This window comes from Macaca thibetana, chromosome 3, assembly GCF_024542745.1.
Source record: "Macaca thibetana thibetana isolate TM-01 chromosome 3, ASM2454274v1, whole genome shotgun sequence".
Classification (NCBI taxonomy): Eukaryota; Metazoa; Chordata; class Mammalia; order Primates; family Cercopithecidae; genus Macaca; species Macaca thibetana.
In genome coordinates this window covers 50,942,648-50,964,951 of record NC_065580.1, presented here as the reverse complement: position 1 = coordinate 50,964,951, position 22,304 = coordinate 50,942,648, and the positions used below count along the sequence as shown (strand labels likewise).

General features: G+C 38.9%; 1 protein-coding gene across 44 annotated transcripts in view; it reads right to left on the bottom strand.

The window, feature by feature from the left end:
* The window catches only part of NRCAM (neuronal cell adhesion molecule), a 307,399-nt gene that overhangs the window by 16,058 nt on the left and 269,037 nt on the right, over positions 1-22,304 (bottom strand). For 15 of the 44 annotated variants that reach the window (XM_050785151.1, XM_050785161.1, XM_050785164.1 and 12 more), the window contains 10 exons: positions 21,101-21,298; positions 20,925-20,995; positions 19,367-19,592; positions 18,487-18,602; positions 16,889-17,093; positions 14,394-14,516; positions 12,887-13,072; positions 11,780-11,815; positions 4,373-4,498; positions 2,694-2,846 (listed from right to left, as the gene is read on the bottom strand). In XM_050785151.1, coding sequence (XP_050641108.1) covers positions 2,694-2,846; positions 4,373-4,498; positions 11,780-11,815; positions 12,887-13,072; positions 14,394-14,516; positions 16,889-17,093; positions 18,487-18,602; positions 19,367-19,592; positions 20,925-20,995; positions 21,101-21,298 — 1,440 coding nt within the window. The remainder of the gene's footprint in view (positions 1-2,693; positions 2,847-4,372; positions 4,499-11,779; positions 11,816-12,886; positions 13,073-14,393; positions 14,517-16,888; positions 17,094-18,486; positions 18,603-19,366; positions 19,593-20,924; positions 20,996-21,100; positions 21,299-22,304) is intronic. The other 29 variants (XM_050785177.1, XM_050785175.1, XM_050785182.1 and 26 more) reach the window with 6 other exon arrangements.

Here is a 22,304-nt window from a genome sequence, read left to right as displayed (position 1 = left end):
GTGGGGTGGCGGTAATGAAAGGTCATTCCAGTAGTACGGGGAAGAAGTGCAGCATCAGGACACCGCCTATCTCGTTTGTTTTTCAGTTTGTGCCATAGGAAAAAAATTAAGAAATATACTTTAAAAATCCAGACTATAAAAGGGAGAGATGGTGTAATGGTAGGAAGATTCATGAAACAACTGTAGATGAAAGTTGAGTCTAGGGTCCTAAAATTAGCAGAACTCAGAAGAAGAGAGAGAAGTAGATCATGAATGCAGAGTTTAAAAATTAGCCAATGATATGCTTTCATGCCAAACACTGACATCCTTACACCGCGAACCCAGAGGGAAGAGAGGAGAGGAGGAGCAGGAGCAGTGGCAGACGGTGGTTTCACACTGGAGTTAACCCAGCAGCCCCAAAGGATGGAGCATTGTGAACTGGGAAAAGGGAGGCCGCGTAATGGTAAACTGAGACATTCTAGAATGCTAGCAGCATTTGCTCTTACAGGTGATGTGTTAACTAAGGTCACTAGAGTTGACTCAATATTTGTTCTTTTTAATACATTTATATGTAAAAAGTGACAAGAACTGGTTGTGACCTTGTCCTGTCTCTCCATCACAGGCTCACAAGAAGGTCCACCTATCATGATTCCTCATCTTGAACTATCTGGCAGTTGCTGCTGGAATTGTAGGCATTACACTGCTGAGTGAAAAATAATTTTCTAAAGGAGTTGTCTTTTGTCCTATAAAAGGACAAAAAATGCTACAACTTGATTTTGAGGGTGAATCTAACTTTGGCTAAAGTCACTTTTTCCTTTCCTAAGCATTTCTAACAATTTTAACAACAGGTCATTTTTATACATAGTAGATTCTTCATAAATAATCCAGAACCAGTAACCACGTGCAGCCTGCAGGGGTCCAGAATCACTGACTGGATATACCAAGTGTTGACTGAAGCTGCCCTTTCTGAGACAGCCTGTCCTCCTTAGCCTATGGACCTTTGTGACCTTGCAGTGGGGTATAGGGAGGGCCTTTCTTCTGGAGATGGAAGGACAAGCTTCTAATCCCAGCTCTATCACGTTCCTACTGGGTGACCTGGCAGGTACTCCACCTCTCTGACTTGAGGGGTAAGTGGAGTAATAATGATGCCTACAGCATAGGATTGTTGTGAGGACTGAATGAGAAAACCACTTCCTGCTGTATAGGAGAGCTGACTAAATGCTAGTCCTATTACTATTATTAGCATTCCAGCTATATATGAAGATAATATCTACTTGAGCTTTTAGCATTTTGAAAATAAAAGTTATCAATAACAACAAACAAAAACCTTGTAAACTACCTACGAATTGATTAAATATTACCCTTTTAAGTTTAACACACAGTTTTCCTAGAACTATGTACATAAATGGATATGAAATACAAAAAACAGAATAACAGAAAATGTGTGGTTTTCTTAAAACATTATGATTTTAGCAAACGAATATCTTTAAAATATAGTTTAATACATTATTGTTGGTTTCTTTTTTAAAACCACTTATGATTTATATTTTTCTAAACTGTAAAACCTGACTTTAAAAATCATAATGTTTTGTTAATGAAAGTCACAAAAAATACATTGTGTAATGTATTCTACAGGATATGCACATTTCTTTAAGAATGCATGCAGTGACTGAAAATATATAGGGGTATGAACCGCAGAGTGAACATGTACCACAAACAACTCTTGTTGAAATGTAAGTAAGCAGAGATTGTTCTCCATCTAGTGAGCAAATACGAATGTTCTTGCATTTCACATGAACATTTTTCTTTATTTTAGAAACTTCACTTTTTACTTGTATATTTTGATAATATTCACAGAAGTAAATATATACAGGCAGTAAAATTTGGTGTGATAAAAAATGTAGCATATGAATTGTACAAGTTCTTGTTCCATACAAATGTAATAATATCTCTATCAGTTGTCTAAGCAGACTGCAGGGTTCTGCTGGGTTGTAGGCCATTTTGAAATAAAGAATTGTGACTTTCTTTTCTTTTCTTTTTTTTTTTTTTTTTTTTTGAGATGGAGTCTTACTCTGTTGCCCAGGCTGGAGTGCAATGGCGCAATCTTGGCTCACCGCAACGTCTGCCTCCTGGGTTCAAGCGATTCTCCTGCCTCAGCCTCCTGAGTAGCTGGGATTACAGGCACCCGCCACCATGCCCAGCTAATTTTTGTATTTTTAGTAGAGACAGGGTTTCACCATGTTGGCCAGGCTGGTCTCAAACTCCTGACCTCAGGTGATCCACCTGCCTCGGCCTCCCTAAGTGCTGGGATTACAGGCGTGAGCCACTGCGCCCGGCCAGAATTGTGACTTTCTTGTAAGTTCTTTCATCTTCAAAAGCACTTTAAAAATTTCAGTTTAACACTGAGGGAAAGTTTATATATGTGATATGAACAATTGAATTCTTTACATAACATAAGTTAAAATCATATTTAAGTCTATTTTTGTGATGATTTTTGGTAATAATGTGGCTAGAAGATGATTTGCTAAATTCCATAATTCATTTGATATAAAGAACCAAAGACAAAAAACAAAACTCCCAACCCAACAGGGCCCCATAGAAAGACATTCATGCCCTACCCATAACACAGCTCCACCAGCCCCCATCTCCAGCTGGAGCACCTGGCGGCCTCCACCTCTGAGCGGGAGCCAGAACAGGTGTGGTGTGCGCCTCACCTGGGCCTGTCTCAAACACATCCTCTGAACTCACAAAACCAGAGTCCCCCACAGCACCAACTCGAACTTTGTATGCTGTTCCTGGCATTAGACCCTTTAACCCAAAGAAGCTCCGAGAACCATTTACAATTTCTTTTCTCCATTCTTCTTTGCCTATGGAAATTTTGCAAAAACAACAAATTTGAATATTTTAAGGGACCAGAAGTCACTTAATGCTTCAAGAAAGGAAAATTCTTTATAAGCTAAAGACAAGATGTAGGATGCTTAGATTTACCATTTTAGATTATTATAAATGTAGTCATGTCAAATAAATCAATTTAAATGACCTACAGGAAAATATCCTCAAAGAAAAATAGACTGGGTATCTAGCTTGCTTATTAATTGTATATATTCCCATTGTATTAATTCTCCTCTTTAACACAAAGGAAATTCTTTATCTGCACCTTGCCTTATGAAACTGTTGAGTTTCTCTAAAGATGTTTATCAAAAGAACTGTTATACATTAAATAGCTTAAATGAACTATGGGAAAAATTGTTTTTGTTTTTGTTTTTGTTTTTGTTTTTGTTTTTTGAGACGGAGTCTCGCTCTGTCGCCCAGGCTGGAGTGCAGTGGCCGGATCTCAGCTCACTGCAAGCTCCACCTCCCGGGTTTGCGCCATTCTCCTGCCTCAGCCTCCCGAGTAGCTGGGACTACAGGCGCCCGCCACCTTGCCCGGCTAGTTTTTTGTATTTTTTTTAGTAGAGACGGGGTTTCACCGCGTTAGCCAGGATGGTCTTGATCTCCTGACCTCGTGATCCGCCCGTCTCGGCCTCCCAAAGTGCTGGGATTACAGGCTTGAGCCACCGCGCCCGGCCGGAAAAATTGTTTTTTAAGATTCACAAGATGAATCTTTTGGTAAACTTAAATGCCTTCCAATGTATCCAATTAATTGATTCAACCTTTCCCAGGTATTGGTTTTTCTAAAGGGATCGTCATTTCTAAAAATATTTACCGGCATGATAAAGGCTTAAACAGAAAATTGGACTCTGTTCAACACTTTGTCACAAACATTGGCCACCTCATTTGTTCTATATAAGCACACTGCATTTAGGAGGGGGCACAGGGTTTTCACAAACTGCTGAAAGTGAAAGCTGCCCCATCTCCCAGTAGATGTGGCCAGGATCTACGAAGAATGCCTGACTTGAGAACATATCAAACATTAAAACATAATGAATGCTCTCCCAAACTATTAATTTTCTGCAGTTTCTTATAAAATTCTGTTGGGCTAGTTAGGGCAAAATGAATACTTTCAAGTCAGTTTGATTTCTGTTACTTCAAAGTACAATTTGAAAAAAAAACCTTTTCTTTTTTCCCACTTGTACTTGCAAATATAATTATTCCTTCCTATTCTTGTTTATGTGTTGTGGGCATAGAACCAGTTTTAAGTACTATGATATGAAAATAACATACGTAATGGAACATATGCCATCTGTTATTAATAACACAAAAAAGCAATTCCTAGTTGTGCATATAATATGTGGTAGGCTGACGGGTCACTATACTTTTTTTTAGATAAGTCATTCATTTAATTGGATCAAGTTATTTTTCAAGATGATCCATACTAAATTCCTAAGAATGTTCTTAATCTTTTAAAATGCATCCCCCAAACTAAAAATCGGGTAATGAAATTGTTTCTTACTGCCTGCTACACCATATTCAACATAAAAGTTCACATGCTGTGGTCCCTCATATTCCCAACTGATATTGGCATAGGTCTCAGCAGCTGCGGCAGTAAGATTGCTGATCCTGGGATTTACTGCTTGAACTAAACATACAATAGAAAAATAAAACAAACAATCATATTGCAGCACCATACACACGAATATAAAATAAGTTTAAATACTGTGAAATTATGCAAATAGAATTAAATAAGAATTTACAGCTAAAATTTAGGGTTCACTCATGCTTTGCTTTCATTACAGAAATTTTTTTGTTTCTTAAATTACAGCATTAGGAAATAAATTAAATATCAGAAATAATGATGCATGATATTAAAATATATGAGTTCTATTATATGGGTTCTAAACAATGTTAACTGTTGTCCATTAGATACAGTCTCAGGAAATGTCACCGTCTTCATTTATTAATGTGTGATGGAGAGGGGGATTGCTGAACAATCCCAGGGACAGATGTCATCATGGAATGTCAGAGACCCCGAGGTAAACCCCAATACTATGTGGCTACTTTTCAATTCTATTTGTTATCTCAATGTAGGTCTTTGAAAAATCTGTGTTGGTGTGACAAAGAATGCCCCTTTGAACAGCGCTTTTGATCTGTTTTAAGAAACAGACTTCTTTGAGTATCAAACTCTGGGAAACTCAGGGACCCCAGGTAAGGAACCCCTGCTTTAGAGAATGATGGATGGTTAGGGGATGTTGGAAGAGAAGCTGCAAAAGAAATTTCCAGATATGTTCTATCAGAAGTTAAGAAAGAATAAATAAAAGGAGTAAAAACTATTTCATGTAACATTTCCCAGAGAGCAAGACAATCTTACCTGTTAACTGTTTGTTACAAAGCATTTTCTGAAAAATCATAGTGCAACCTAAATAGCTTCTTAAAAATCCAAATTATGGAGACCAGATGATGCTACATGCTTGCTACTGGGTAAAGACAACATCTAAAGTCATTAAAAAATGTTATTTGAATACCCGAGGCTGGCAATTCTATCAGTCCTACCTCAATAGCGTAAACTAAAAACGAAACATTTACAGATGTGTTAACTTCAGTAGTTAAAAAATAAGATCAATTTATTATCCCACATAAAATTTACTAGGATAGTAAATCCGACAGCATCAATGGGTTTACCAAGACACTAAAATTATATTCTAAGACATGTTTATAAAATGTAGAAGCTAAAGACCTTTGTTCAAAGCAATGTAATAAAATTACACTTCTTAGAATTAAGAAAAGAAAGATATTAAAGCGGTTAAATAATGCTCTTGACTTCTAAAATATAATTCAACAACACATGCAAATTTTGTATCTCTTTGTGCTAAGCATGGGGAAACAGCAGAGGGCAAAACTGATTACTGAATTATTCAGAGTCCTGTGGACCTAGTTAATTTTAGTTTTCTGAGATATTCTTCTTATAGGAAAAAATAATAGGAATATGATCAATCAATGACAGCAAATATGCACACATGTGTAAAACATCAATGGCAACCCAGGAAAAATATTAATTTTCTTAAAAAATTTTGGAATCCTGAAACTAAGGAATTTAATCTTGGAGTAATTATGGAAGATGTTCAAGGCAGAACCATAGTACTTCTAACACAAAGAGCATTTACTAACAGAAGAGCAAGGTACTTCTAACAAAAGAGCATTTAGTTTCTTTTTATTTTTTACATTGGTTTCTATGGGTGCTCCCTTCTCAGAGTTTCTTCTTTAAACTGTTCATTATTATTATTTTGTTTCTAGTTTTATTGAAATGAAATCAGTATCTCTATGAGGTATCGACTCTCCTATGTTCATTGCAGCATTATTCACAAAGTCAAGATATGAAAACAACCTAAATATCCATTGACAGATGAATGGATAAAGAAATTACCATATATATATACACACACACATATAATGGAATATTATTCTGACTTAAAAAAGAAAGAAATCCTGCCATTTGCAACAACATGGATGAACCTGCAGGATACTGTGCTAACTAAAATAATCCAGACACAGAAAGGCAAATATTGCATGATCTCACTTAGATGTGTGTGAAAGGAAAATAAACCTTTGGGCCCCAAAATCACTAAGCTAAAGGGAAAAGTCAATCCGGGAACTGCTTAGGACAAACCTGCCTCCCATTCTTTTCAAAGTCACCCCTCTGCTCACTGAGATAAATGCATATCTGACTGCCTCCTTCGGAGAGGCTCATCAGAAACTCAAAAAGAATGCAACCGTTTGTCTCTCACCTACCAAGACCTGGACACTCCCTCCTTCGAGTTGTCCCGCCTTACCAGACCAAACCAATGTTCATCTCACATATGTTGATTGATGTCTCATATCTCCCTAAAGTGTATAAAACCAAACTGTGCTCTGCCCACCTTGGGCGCATGTCTTCAGAGCCTCCTGAGCTATGGGTATGTCACAGGAACATGTTCTCAACCTGGGCAAAATAACTTTCTAAATTAACTAAAACCTGTCTCAGATTTTTGGGGTTCACATATGGAATCTAGAAAAGTTATACTTAGAGAAAGAGAGTGTAGAATAGTGGTTTCCTGGGGCTAGGGGTGGGGTGGGGGTTGGGGAAATGGGAGATGTTGGTCAAAGGGTACAAACTTTCAGTTATAAGATGAACAAGTTCTAGAGATCTAATGTACAGCATCATATTACTAGTTATAGTTAATAATATAAAGTATTATACACTGGAAATTTGCATTTAGCTTATTCTTACAGGTACCCAGAAAAGATACCACAATTTCCTAAGGCATGCTGTTTAGCCACTTTTACTATAGAGAATTCAAACTCTCCTTCCTTTTAATTGCCACTCATCCACTTTCTGACTCACAGAGCACCTATGTGGTACCATACAGGGAGCTCCAGTGTCCCGTCTCTGGGCTTTCCCAACGGGCTGTTTCCTGTGTGCCTCTCCCAGCTGTAAGTCTTCCTCTGTAGAGACCACCAGTGTAGTTACCTACATTTAGCTGCTGAAACTACAACTCTAATCTAGCTACTTCTCTGTTTAAAACTCTGCCTATAGGTAAATACAAATTCCTTAGCAGAGCATTCACAGCCGTTCAGAGCTGTTACCATCTGGCCCCGCCCACTGCTCCAGTCCCATCTCAGGGTCTTCTCTTTTCCACACACTCTCTACATGTCAGCCTAAGTGGACCGCTTGGTATAACCCAGACATCCAGTATGTTTTCAAACCCCATGTGCTTATGACCCCTACTGAGACTTTACACACTGCAACTCCCTGACTCATCTGCCAAAAATAAAACAAAACAAAAACTGGGCTTCAAGGCCCAGTTCAATATTATTTTCTTTGTGAAGCTTTTCCTGATTCTGCTTGGCAAAATAAATGGTTCACGCCTCTGTATTCAGATAACATTTTGCTCCAATTTCTAGTTTAGTGTCAATTTATTATGTTATTATTTATTACATTGGTCTTATCTGCTAGATTTTAAGCATGTCAAGGCCAGGGTTTGTCTTACTGTCTTTATACATAGCTTCTTAAACAAAGGCGGGTGGTTTTATGTGCCAGAGAGACGTTCACTGTTGAACTGATTGAAGCTTCTATGCTTCTAGATCTGTCTTGTTTTGTTTTCGTTTAGGCCAGAAAAGGAATTTCATTTTGTATTTACGGGTTCTTCAGTAAAAGAACACAGTGAGAGTCAGGTCACAGAAGGGGTTCAGCACTGGCTGATCCTCAGTACCCTTCTCTACTCACTCCTAACTGCTTGCCCACAGCAGGCTGCACATTAGGTCAAGAATGCAGATTCCTGCCTTGCCAGTTAGTTTCTCCCTGTTTCTGTATTCCAGCTAATTACCCTAGGAGAGTATTTTGATGCTTGGTCCCCAGAGTGCCAGATCAAATGCAATGGATATGGCACTCTGGATCATCAGCAAAACTGGGAACATAAATCTTTTTGAGCCTGCACATTTTTGGTTCATTTCTACACATGCCTTCACAGGTCTACTTCCTAGAATTCCAGACCCTGAAATCATTTATTTATTTATTTATGAAATGGAGTCTTCTCCTGTCCCCCAGGCTGGGGTGCAGTGGCGCAATCTTGGCTCACTGCAGCCTCCAGCTCACTGCAGCCTCCGCGTCCTGGGTTCAAACAATTCTCCTGCCTCCGCCTCCCGAGTAGCTAGGATTACAGGTGTGTACCACCACGCCTGGCTAATTTTGGTATTTTTAGTAGAGACAGGCTTTCACCATGTTGGCCAGGCTTGTCTCAAATTCCTGACCTCAAGTGATCTGCCTGCCTCGGCCTCCTAAAGTGCTGGGATTACGGGCATGAGCCACCACACCCAGCCTCATTTAAAGAGACACAGAAATTAAAAAAATATGCCAATCAACTGTAATTCCTACACAAATATTGAGAGCTTTAATCCAACAAGGAAAAGGACAAAAATAAATGACTCAAAGGTCTTGAGTATTTAATTATATTGAGGAGAATGGTAAGAAGAAGGGTTAGTATGGCATCATATAGTTAATTGAATTATCATGGGTTTTCCTTCAGGTTTATAATCCTTTTGTAATTATGCATTTGAAAACTTAGGTTTCATTAACATCTCTTAAAATCTGTAAGAAAATTAAAAAATGTAAACTCAGATGCATTTCTTTTCCCCTCTTTGACCAGAAATGAATTAAAACCAATTTTCATGAAATCATAATTCATAATAAAATCATATTAGATGTTGATGCTTCTTTTTTTTTTTTTTTTGAGATGGAGTTTCGCTCTTGTTGCCCAGGCTGGAGTGCAGTGGTGCAATCTCGGCTCACTGCAACCTCCACCTCCCAAGTTCAAACAATTCTCCTGCCTCAGCCTCCTGAGTAGCTGGGATTACAGGTGCCTGCCACCACGCCCAACTAATTTTTGTATTTTTATTAGAGATGGAGTTTCATCACATTGGCCATGTTGGTTGTGAACTCCCGACGACAGGTGATCTGCCCGCCTCGGCCTCCCAAACTGTTGGGATTACAGGTGTGAGCAACCATGTCCGGCCATGCTGATGCTTCTATAGCTAACGATATCACATGTTTTATCTCTATTCATCTCTTATTTATTCCCTTTTGTCCTGATTTAAATAAAACTTTAAAAGATACATTTAAAAAATTAAAATTTGGAAGGATAGTGGAGAACTTTAATTTTTCTCCTGTCACAGAGCAGCTACACTCCACACGGAGAAGGGAAATAGAGAAGAGGATAGAATTCATTTTCAGATTGAAAAAAAGAAATATTTTTAAGGAAGGAAAACCCAGGATCGCAAATTACGCTTGAGCAGTTTAAAGTCTTACCATGGCAAAATATCCTTTTATGTAAGCCATATTTAACTACTGCTAAACTATTAAAATAAACCATATTAAAATTAAGGTCAGATTTAGCCTTTTTTACTCCTTATTTAAACACTATTCCTTTTCTTATCTGAGATCCATCAGATTTTAATACTGGCGGCTTAATGAACTTTCAGACACTCCATTTTTGCTTGTCTCTCTAACCATAAGTAGCTCACAATTCAAATTAGTAACATCAAATGGTAAAACCAAAACTCTTTAAAGATTTCAGTTTGAATTTATTAAAAACAGAGGGGTGATGTTTTTCCAGTGGAGTGCACATCTGCTTCTAACGTGACAAGTCCATTGAGAATTCAGACTTGCTTCACAGACAGTCCTGCTCAAGCACAATTTCTCTGCTATCAGCTCTAGGCATGGCCACAGTGACATGTCCAATGCATAGGAAACAAGGCCAGGCTTTTAGTGAAATGCTCCAGTTGAAGTTATAAAGCAATATATTATCGTAAAACAACTAATAATTTTAACTGATATCTAATTATCATAGGAAGGAAGTATAAAAATAAACAGAAGTAAGTTTACATCTTCCATGATATAGAAATTTTGAATTTTTACAACTTCATCCTTTCAAGTCTAAAACTACAGATATAATACTCTCAAGGTTACTGAAAATGGCTATAGTTCTTATTCAATACCTCCAAAATCTATCTGATTGATATTTTGTAATTTACCAAAGCTCTGAATATAAGCAAATTTCTTTTTTTTTTTTTTTTTTTTTTGAGACGGGGTCTCGCTCTGTCGCCCAGGCTGGAGTGCAGTGGCCGGATCTCAGCTCACTGCAAGCTCCGCCTCCTGGGTTCACGCCATTCTCCTGCCTCAGCCTCCCGAGTAGCTGGGACTACAGGCGCCGCCACCTCGCCCGGCTAGTTTTTTGTATTTTTTTTTTTAGTAGAGATGGGGTTTCACCGTGTTAGCCAGGATGGTCTCGATCTCCTGACCTCGTGATCCGCCTGTCTCAGCTTCCCAAAGTGCTGGGATTACAGGCTTGAGCCACCGCGCCCGGCCATATAAGCAAATTTCTAAGCAAATAGAATAAATCTATCAAGTCTAAGCTCACAAGAGTTGAATAATATAGGGCAAAGCACATTTTTCTCTTGGTCTTCCTTTTCTTCATTCCTGTTTACACTCACCTGATCTGTGAAAGCCCAGGGAAACCCCTGACCATGGGCATGCCACATGAAAACAGTGCCCAGTGGCAGATGCTCCACTGCTCTCTAAAAAGCTGACTGGTCAACCAGCAGCCAGGGGTCAAAGACTGGGGCATCTTTGGCATTGCCACAGATGGAAGACATATTACAACTTATTCAAGCCCATTCTCTCAACAAATCTTTCTGACCGAGAGAGCTGTCAGAAATAAAGGAGAACGAAAGTAATCCATTGCGGATTGTTGGCTGTTACTCAGGAGGAAGAGACTTAGGCAGTTGGGTGAAGACAGGATGGGATAACACATTTGAGAAGACCATATTGGTCACCTGGAAGACTCACTTGTAGGGGACCCTAAGCTCGGGGAGACTTAGTCCTAAACCAGTTGGAGGGCATTGCTATGCTGTAATTCCAAATAGACGGTTTTGTGCAATGGCAGCCGAGTGTACACTGTGTCTACAAGAAGAGCAGCTAAATCAGAATAGAACAGGAAGCTTGGTTGATCTGATTTCTACCAGGCTGCTTTCATCACAGGGCTAATATTTCTGAACCCCAAATAATGTGGCATGGAAATATAGAGGATCTGTGACAAATCCACAGTTTTGGTCCTGTCTGATCCAGCCAAAATCATAGTATTAAAAGCTAAGATTAGGATTTGTACCAGGGATAAGTCTCAAGAAAAAATTTTTGGAGAATTCAATATGTGGCTTTCTACTTGTAAAGAAAGGACTAGAAATAATTTTCGAAGTCAAGATTGGATGAGATCTCTTCTTTTGGTGGTTCAAGGCATATTTTATTTTCTCTGTTTTACCCATGCTGCACTTCCCCATGTTTCACATTGCAAATTTCACACATGTATAAAGTCATGCAGATGAATTATTTTACCTTGGCCTGCACCTACATCAGGTGGAAGAATACCAGCTTTAATGAAGGGAAACAGAAACAGGACACTATATAGTTAGATGTAACACACCCATGAGCATGTATAGCAATACAAAAACACTTATTAAAACGCTAAAGCATGCAAGAAGAATGAAGTGTACCACATCAGGTATAGGGGACATAGATATGTTGGTGTCCCCAAACTTATCCAGTATTCAAATCCAGTACCAACATTTTATCAGGATACCCTGTTTGAATACTGGGTATTCAAACACATTTCTTAAGGTGCATTATTCATACTTGTTTATTATGTAAGAAGGCTTAGGATATTTCAAACCAATTTTTGGACAGAAATTGTCAATTTTTTATGCTATCAAAGATAGTCAAATGAATAATACTTAAACAACTCTACAATTTAGAGACATGCAAAACCAGAAAATCTTTTATAATATTTTTGATAATTTTCATTGAATCTCAAGATTTTCAGAATAACTTTTTAAAGTATGAAAAGAAGTGTTAATTCCTTTTCTAAATACTGTAATGCTCTATTTTGCTTTCTTTGTACATACCAAAATGTAAAATCTGTTGCTCAAACACAAAATAAATGCACTATTTAATAATTGCTTCCATTTCCTTGCTAGAAAATGTAAATCAATATGTGAACTAGAAAATTATTTCCAGTAAATCAGGACCAGAACTCGAATTACATATATTTGTGTGTATACAGGTGCGTATGTCTGTGTATGCATATATGTATGTATTATATGTATGTGTACATATATATGTTTGTGCATGAATATATATAATATATACAGTTGTAAATAGGAAACAACATTCTCTTGAACTTCAAATTCAAGTGTGGCAAATATTATGCTTACTCACTCCCGCCCTAAGATTTTAATATAAAGTTTTAAAAAGTTTCACATAGTTGAAAAATATCACAGTCCAATATGAACTACATAGCTGATTATATATCAGAATGAGAAATTACAAATAAGTGTTTGCATTAATCGGGTAAGATAGACACTCCATAGCAAGAAGGAAAAAGAAAGCATAAACTTAAAGATTTTTATTTCATGATGGTTATGATTATATGGATTTTATACATACCCATCTTACCTTCATCCATAGTTGTTACTGCTTCCTCTGTAATTTGACTTCCTGATCCTGCTGATGTTTGTGCATAGAAATAAAACTTATATCGAGTGCTGAAATTTAAATTTTTTAAAGTCCACCGTGTCTTGTTGGCAGGAATTTTTAAATCTACCAGAGGGCCTAATTCATGTGTGCTGTTAACTGTCAATAAGAAATAACAAACAAGTGCATTCTCCATTAATTGTGATAGGAATACTATTATAAATAAATACATCAACTAAAAATGTTCAACCTGGCTTACATTGACTTTTATAATCCCACTCACTCTTTGCCCAGCATAACTAAGTGATAACTTTTTAACAGCTCCTATACTATGTTCTATCATATCATATCATTATATCATATCACAAGGGGGAATATGTTCTCTACTGGCTAATAAACTAGAAGAATTTTGTGGTTGAATCACAGTAAAACTTTTTCCCCTGTGTTCTTGCAGGTGGAGTCGTATTGTTAAATAACCCCAAACATTTTTCTTCAGAGGACTTGTGCCAAAGGAACTATTTTCTATTTACAGAAAATGCATATCTGATTTAATGACAGCACTCACTTAAACTCCACCCCTAAAGGTCGTATTATTCTACAGATTACTTAATTTTTAATAATATATACATCATTTTTCTTAAAAAGTAAGATTTGAAGTTCTTTCTGAAATAACACTTGAAGGTATATGTATATATTCTAAAGACATAAAGAAAAACTAGTTTGTATTTTCTGATAACAGTTAAGTATTTTTAAAACTGTATTTCTAGCCAGGCGCGGTGGCTCACGCCTGTAATCCCAGCACTTTGGGAGGCTGAGGCGGGCAGATCACGAGGTCAGGAGATCGAGACCATCCTGGCTAACACAGTGAAACCCCGTCTCTACTAAAAATACAAAAAATCAGCCGAGCGTGGTGGCGGGCGCCTGTAGTCCCAGCTATTTGGGAGGCTGAGGCAGGAGAATGGCGTGAACCTGGGAGGTGGAGCTTGCAGTGAGCCGAGATCGCGCCACTGTACTCCAGCCTGGGTGACAGAGCAATACTCCATCTCAAAAAAAAAAAAAAAAAAAAAACCTGTATTTCTAATGGAAAGTTAAACACCACATGTTCTGATTCATAGGTGGAAGCTAAGAAAAGTTCATGTCACAGAAGTAAAAAGTAGAACACAGGATCCCAGAGATAAAGGAAGGACAGGGGGAAGGCGAGATAGGGAGAGATCAGTTAAAGGATACGAAAGAATAGCTAGAAACAAAGACTAAGTTCTGGTGTTCCATACACAGCTAGAAGGAGGATATTAAATGTTTCCAACACAAATAAATGATAAATATTTGAGAAGATGAATATGCGAATTCCCCTGATCTGATCACTATATGTATCGAAACATCACTATGTACCCCATGATGAGGTACAATTATTTGTCAATTAAAATAATAAATAAAATAAAATAAAACCATATCTCCCCTTTTCTTCCTCCCAACAGCTTACTTGGCTGATACTTTAAGGTGTACTCTGTCAAAATGCCATTCGGGTGGCTCGGTGGATCCCATTCCAAAGTGAGAGAGTCCAGTGTTGGATTCACAATCTTCAAAGACGAGGGAGCACTGGGGACTTACAGGGGAGAACTTACAGTCAACACAAGGATTTCTGAATGTTTCAACATGTATTAAAGTGACATTTCACCGTGCTCACACGATTCAAGGTTTTGGGTTTCAGTAACTCATTCCTGATTCAGCTGAAAATACATTAGTACAAACCTGTGACAGGCACCCATTTAGTTATTCTCTTCCTTTTTCTCTCCTGTCATTTACATTTATATTCAATAAAACCATCCTCTCAAAACACATAATGACTTTGCCTTTAAATGGACTCAAACCTAATATTTTAAAAAGAGGCAGTCCTTATTTGACTCATGAATGGTGTCTTAATAGAAGCAAACTAGCTACCAAGTGAAATTATTCTAACCGGATCTGTGAGTGGAAGCAGCTGTGTTCTGGACCATTAAGGACTGTTTTCTCCAACAAACCAGGTGTCTCCAAACAGTCAGAATGCCCTACCTGGTGGGCTTTGGGCCAGCACGCCCAGGTGCAGAGACGTTCTTATCCTGAGAGCTGACAGCTGCCCAGGATCTGGTGGTGAACAGACAAAAGCCCAACCTTGGCACACCCCTGGCCCTTGGGAAGGCCCGAGGGGTCTCAGGTTCTCTGTGGCAGAGGCTGGCAAATCACCAGAGGGAACATGTCTGCTCATCTTTTATTCACTTCCTCATGAGGATGATGGCTGGTGGCAGCTCTCTCTCACAATGGTTACCTCCCCTACCACTGCCCCTGGAAACGAACTAATGGAACCACTCTCCCTATTGTCACTCTAGCCAGAAACCAGAAAGTCAACCTGAACTTCCCTATCTGCCTCATTTCCATCATCTCCTCAGACACTAACTCCACTCCCTTAATCTAAACCATATCTATTTCTTCCTATCCCCATCTTCTTTGCCATTTTTCTGCTTTAGGCCCTCAGATGTCTTTGGCTGGTCCTGAAACCATGCCTGGCACATAATTCTAGGCTTCTAAGCTTCCCCAACCCAGTAAGTGGTTCTTTATTTTGCGGGGGATCACAGACCCTGTTAAGAATCTGATGATAGCCATAAACACTCCCTGGAAAAATATACACATATCTTGCGTACAATTTCAGGAGGTTCATGGAGCTCGTTCAACCCATTCATTGACTCCCTAAGGGACTTCAGTCCCCAGGTTAACAGCCTTTGGCCTGCAGGTTGGTCCATAGCACCCAAGACAATCCATGATCTGGGCCTTCCCTAGCTGACCTTCCTCCCTTTTCTTACCAGTTCTGGCCATGCAACTTGCAGCTTTCTGAAGGAGCCAAGCTATTTCATACCTTTCTGTCTTCAGACATACTTCTTCCTCTCTTCTTTTTCCTTCAATTCTCTGATCATCTCCTCTATGACACCTTTCCCTGAATCACCTAAAGAACCAGTGTGAGGCTTCACTTGCGAGAGCCTTGAGTAGGAAGAGCCCTGACTCTCTAAGGGACAGTGAGATTGAGGACAAAAACTTATAATGAGATGGGAGCTGGGACACAGGGTGGTTCTCAGAGGCTGCTGGGCAGCTGCTTGCATCATGAATCTTTCAATCAGCAGCCAGAGTGGGGTGCATCTTCTGTGAACTTCTTTTATCAAAAAGAGCTAAGCAATCTACAGAAGCTATCTGGCCATTGTCATAGTGGCATATGGTTGCAAAATTTAAAATAGGTAAAGCTTATTTTATTGCCTTTTCCAATCTTCATTCTTTTTACCACATGGGCCCCTCTCTCCATCACCCACAAGGCTCCATTGTCCCTGTGTCCAAATTCCTTCTCCCCCGACTCCTGGATCAATATATATTTGGTCCTCCCTTACTCCTTCCCTTGCAGTTGCCCATATCTGCAATGACTTTTCCCTCCTCTTCCCAATCCACTTGGTCAAGACTTGCAAATTTCTAACTCAGTTCAACTTTCAAATAAATCAGAGAAGTGCACTAAGAAAAAAGCTACAGAAGTAAACTATAACTTATAGAAATATTTTCCTTTCCAGGTGTTTTTGTTAGGTTATCTAATTTGGTTCTCAGGCTTTTCAGATGAGGCTACTGACACTAAGAGAAGTTATGGAACCTCTTTCAGATCAGAAAGTTAATGATCCAAATAAACGTCAAAGTAGCAAGGTTTCAGAGAGTGCGTGTGGAGAAAAATTTTAAGTCAAGGGAGAGGGCATTTCAGAGCAGCAATTTGGGTTCTGAAGCCTCCTACATACATTTAGGCCACATATGATCTGACATTTTGGTAGCTTTGTGTGTGCTGTATTCATCTATGGGAATTTCAATCCCATTTGGCTTCCAGAATATACTTTGATCAGTAGCCCTTCAGTCAGGCAAAACCTCTCAGGCTATGCTATATGTTCCTGGGATCTTAGAGACGCATCCATTCCATACCTCCTTCTGGAGTATTAAAGACTCTGTCAGGGCTGGCTGGGCCCTCCCCTTTCCCATTGACCACTCGGACATTCAGTGTGTAGTGGCTAAAGGGCTCCAGCCCCGGCAACATGCCATGCGTCTTGCTGCCTTGGAAGGTGAGGATCTTTTTCTCAATGTGACGCCTGTTTCTTTTAGATGAACTCTGTGTCTTCCAATAGTAAATCTGAAACAGCAAGAACGAAAGTCAGGAATGCACAAAGGAGGAAAGAAGATTCCTTATGCTCACAAAATTGAAATTGTTGTTTTTCCAGAAAATTCCCTTGGTATATTTTAGAAGAAAATTACTAACAAAACTGATGGATATTGATTCTGAGGCAAGAGGAATAGAAGCCCATAGATAATGAGGGAAATTAAATTATAGCCACATGACAAAGCTGGGCTACACTATTTTGTCACAGGAGTCTAAGGAAAATGAAAACAGTGTGAGACCCATATGGTTTTCTCTAGAACATGAGGCAAATGGAGGACAATAGAATGTAAGTCTTTTACTTGTATAAAATATTCTAAAAATAAAAATTACTGCCCAATGTTTACATACTTTTCCAGAATACATGTTCACATACAATCTATCATTTAGTTTAATCCTAAACACCACAGTGAGGCTTTTATTACTGTCATTCATATGGTGCAGATGAACGTGTGGGCTACTAAGTGACTTTCACAGCCACAGAGCTATCAAGAGCCACAGGGGATTCTCCACTGAAAGTCTAGAGTTTTTCCACTAAATCAAACTGTATCACTTAGTTTAAAATACTCCTTTTTTTGTATTTGATTGCAGGCACAGGTTTTGGAGAGATGGGTAAGAAAGTATTGATTAATTTTGGTCACAAATCCAGAATTGTTGTTTATTAAGTTCTCTTAAATTCTTAGGAATTTAAAGGCATTTTCAAGAGACGTCAACATTTATACGGAAAATGGCAAAGCTGCGGCGGGAGCGGGAAAGGTTGAACGTGATGTAGTACAAAAAGTGACCTCTAGGGGGCAGGCTAAACAAATCAAAGTAGTGATTGCTTGGCTGCCTATCAGTAACAAATCTCTATGAATCACTGCTTCTCAAGAACAAAGATAATGGATATTTATGTTTCAGTACATCTCAAGAACAAAGATAATGGATATTTATAAGAATGACCTAGATGAGAGTATAAGGTCCTAAAGTATATTCTGAATTATTTTTAAAATGCCTAAATGATTATCAGGATAATTTTGTGTGTTCACCACATGTGGTCCATATTGCTTTAAAGCTAGCTACAGTTGGTAATATTCTAGGTCGTTAAAAAATTAATTTTCCCCATTTTGTATACATACTTAGTTGGCAGAATGTTAGATCATCAGTGGGAAAAATGGAGAAAACTTTTTTTTTTCTTATTTTGGATGCAGTGAGATTTCAAGTCAACTCTGGCAGTGGTTACCTGAGGCAATGAGCCAAATGAACTCTTCAGTCCACAAGTTCACAAAGCAATGAACCAAATAAGCCCCACCTCCTGTGGTGTGCATAACAAGTGGCATTCGCTGCTGCCCTTACTAAAGAAAGCCACAAAAGCTCCCCCTTCACTTGCCCGATAGCCTTGTAGGTGTCCTCGGATACTTTTCAGAGGTACTGGGTCCCAGTGCACCTCTGCTAAGGTACTGTTCACCACATTCACACGCACGTTCCCGGGAGCCACCATTGGGACTAGGAAAAGGACACGGAAGTGGTAGAAGCATCAATGTTATTTTTAATTTGATCCATAAATATCACTATCTCTAATAATTTTTGGCCTGAAGCATACTCCAGTCCTGTTCTATGGATTATTAAGGCTTGAACACAGATTTTGGGGTATCTGTTTGACTTTGTGAGAGATTTTTTTTTTTTTTTTAAGAGATGGCATCTTGCTATGTTGCCCAGGCTAGACTCAAATTCCTTGGCTCAAGGGATCCTCTCACCTCAGCGTCCTGAGTAGGAAAACGAGATTTTTTTAAAAGTACAATTGATCCTTGAACAACACAGGTTTGAACTGCATAGGTCCACTTACATGTGGATTTTTTTTTTCCACACAAATACAGTCAGCCCTCTACATCTGCAGGTTCTGCATCTACAGCCAAAGAAGATGGAAAACACAGTATTCTCAGGTGCAAAACCCACGGATAGGGAGGGCTGATTTTTTACATAGGCGGGTTCCATTGGGCCATCTGTGGGACCTGAGTATTTGCAGATTTGGGTGTCCAAGGCAGGGCGTCCTGGAACCAATCCCCTGTGGATACCAAGGGACAACTATACTGCAATCACCTTGAAAGTTCTGAACTTCTCTTTCTTATACAGCAGGCTATTTAAATTCAGAGAAGTCATGCAAAATAATTGCCACCTCCCTCCCTTGCAACCTGAATAGCTCTGGAAATGGCCTTGGCTTGCAAGTCTGTTTTGCTGGGGAAAAGTAGAAAGGAAACGGCATCACTTACGGTCTTCTCCAGAATGTCCCATGACTACAGCTGGCTCGGGGGCAAACCCCACGTCATTCAGGGCCTGAACTTTGATCAGATATGGAACAAAGGTTGGCGTGCCTGAGACAATATATTTGGATACATTTGCTACAACCACAGATGTCCATTCATCATCACCATCTTTCTGGCGCCAGCTAACTTTGTACTGAAGGCCTGGCCCATTAGATTCGAAACCATTCAAGGGCTACAAGAAAAGCCAAATAACCAGAGCTTATGACACAGATCAACTGCACAATCATTTACAGGAACAGCAAATTCAATTCCCAGACCTACAGAAAGTGATCACTGAAATACTAAAACACAAGCTATTAACCATTTTCTCCAGGAACCTTCTATCAACTGTGCATTTGCAATGAGATTCAAAGCTTGTTTGGGATCAACATTTCAAAGTTCGTAAATTACTATCTTGATGCAATAAACACCATATAAACCTTTCAAACTCTGGCTCTACAGTCAAGGATGGTGATTCTTCAGACATTTCGGTCACATAGAATCCTTTATATATTCCTGTTTGTGCAATAGTACATCATTGTCCATTTTACTTGCAGATGGAAACTTATGGACTGTTTTCCTCTTTATTAAAAAAAGGCTAGCCTGTCATTCTGTTGTTTCTACATGTTTGCATAAATATATGTACATATATGCATACATGTCTAAGTATGCATGTATGGATCTATCTAAAATAGGTTTTGAATTATGAGTAAATATATGTTAATTTTCCAAATCCAGAAAACACAGACAAGCTTTCCCCACTAAAGAAGTTGACTGCTGGGAATGGCCTGGTGCATGTCTTCCAGGTGGTTCTTTTTTTTTTTTTTTTTTTTGAGACGGAGTCTTGCTCTGTCACCCAGGCTGGAGTGCAGTGGCGTAATCTCGGCTCACTGCAACCTCTGCCTCCTGGGTTCAAGCGATTCTCCTGTCTCAGCCTCCTGAGTAGCTGGGATCACAGGCATGCACCACTACACTCGGGTAATTTTTGTATTTTTAGTAGAGATGGGGTTTCACCATGTTGGTCAGGCTGGTCTCAAACTCCTGACCTCATGATATGCCCGCCTCGGCCTCCCAAAGTGCTAGGATTACAGGCGTGAGCCACTGGCCCCGTCCCCAGCCCCAGGTGGTTCTTTATGATAGCTAGCATTTTTTTTGAGCACGTGTATCTGCTAGGCACTGTTCTAAGTGCTTTATATGTATTAGCTCCTTTAATGCTGTGAAACTGGTTCTACTATTATTCTCATCACACATGTGCCTAACAGAGATGTTCAACAACTGGCCTAAGGTCACAGAGTTAGTAGCAGAGCTGCGATTTGTACCAAATCATTTTGACTCCAGAGCTCAAGCTTTTAACAACTACATAATACTGCCTCTTAAGTACAGATATATATGTATCTTTATATATATATTTTTTTTTTCCCCCAGAAATAGGTGAAATGAGATTTTAATGTAGATATTATTTTCAAACAACTTTTTTTTTTCACTCTAAAAAATAGCGAATAAATTTGAAGGCATCATAGCTCACCTTCCATGTAATCACCAAATTATCAGGCTCTGATCCCAGTCCTTCCACAGCTGTGGGATTTTTATCTGGTTCTGGAAGTTAAGCAGCCACACATGCGTAAGCTTTGGTCTTTTGTGAAAAGTGGAAAACTTTTTTATTTCATTTTGCACCCTAGAAGTCCTGCTTTCCCGCTTTACCTGAGGCTTTCGTCAAATATTGCTCAGAGGCCTCGCTGGGCAAGCTCTTCCCGATGCTGTTCACTGCCATGACGCGGAAGGAGTAGTTCACGTAAGGAGACAGCTTCAGCTGGGCTGTGGTCTGTGTTCCAGAAACTTCAGTTTGGTGGTGCCACAGTCCTGGCTCGTGCATTGTATCTTCATATTCGATGATGAATTCTGGTCACGACACACACACACCCAACCCAAGACCGTGAATTCAGTCAACCCAGGGGTAGCTGGGTAGCTGCTAGCTATAACTAACAGGGCAACCCAACACAAGCAACCAAACATGAATTATTTTACTTTCAAGAAAAATGCCATTAAAATATTTTGATTTCAGAGTTATCATTATCCTCAATACTTAAGCACACATAACATTTTAGTGGAAAATGGCATCTCACTGTATTTAATTTCTCCTTTTACAAAAAAAAATTTGACCACCTTTTCATATATTTAAACTTTTTAGGGATACATGGATTAATTCTTAACAGTTTTAGATTTTACCAGACCTGGTATTCTTTCTCTAGCATGCTGAGTTTAGTTACTTAAAACTGTTTAGAATTAATCCATATATCCCTAAAAAGTTTAAATATATGAAAAGATGATCAAATTTTTTTTCATAATAGTATAAATTAAATTAAATATAGTCAGTGCATTTTCTACTAAACATATTGGCAATTAAGTCCACTAAACACACTGGCAATAATCAAAGGTTTAACACACTTTGTTGATATGACACAAGGAATCAAGCATTCTCTGACTTTGTAGGAAGTGTAAGTTGGGACAACTTCTATATAAGACAATTTAGAAAATCTGTCAATATTTAAGGCACATACTAAATTTTACTTCTAGCAATTTATTTTGAATAAATGGGCTCACACAAATGGCTCAAACACACATGAGAAAGAATTTACATTGCAGTGTTATTTGCAATTGAAGCAACCTAATTGCAAACAACCTAAACATCCATCAACAGGACACTGACTAAACAAATTACACTGTATCCACACAATGGAATACTCTGCAGCTGTTAAAAGTGACTGTCGGCCAGGTGCGGTGGCTCACACCTGTAATTTCAGCACTTTGGGAGACCCAGGTGGGTGGAGTCCAGGAGTCTGAGACCAGCCTGGGCAACAAAACCCCATCTCTATAAAAAATTAGCTGGGTGTAGTGGCGTGCAACT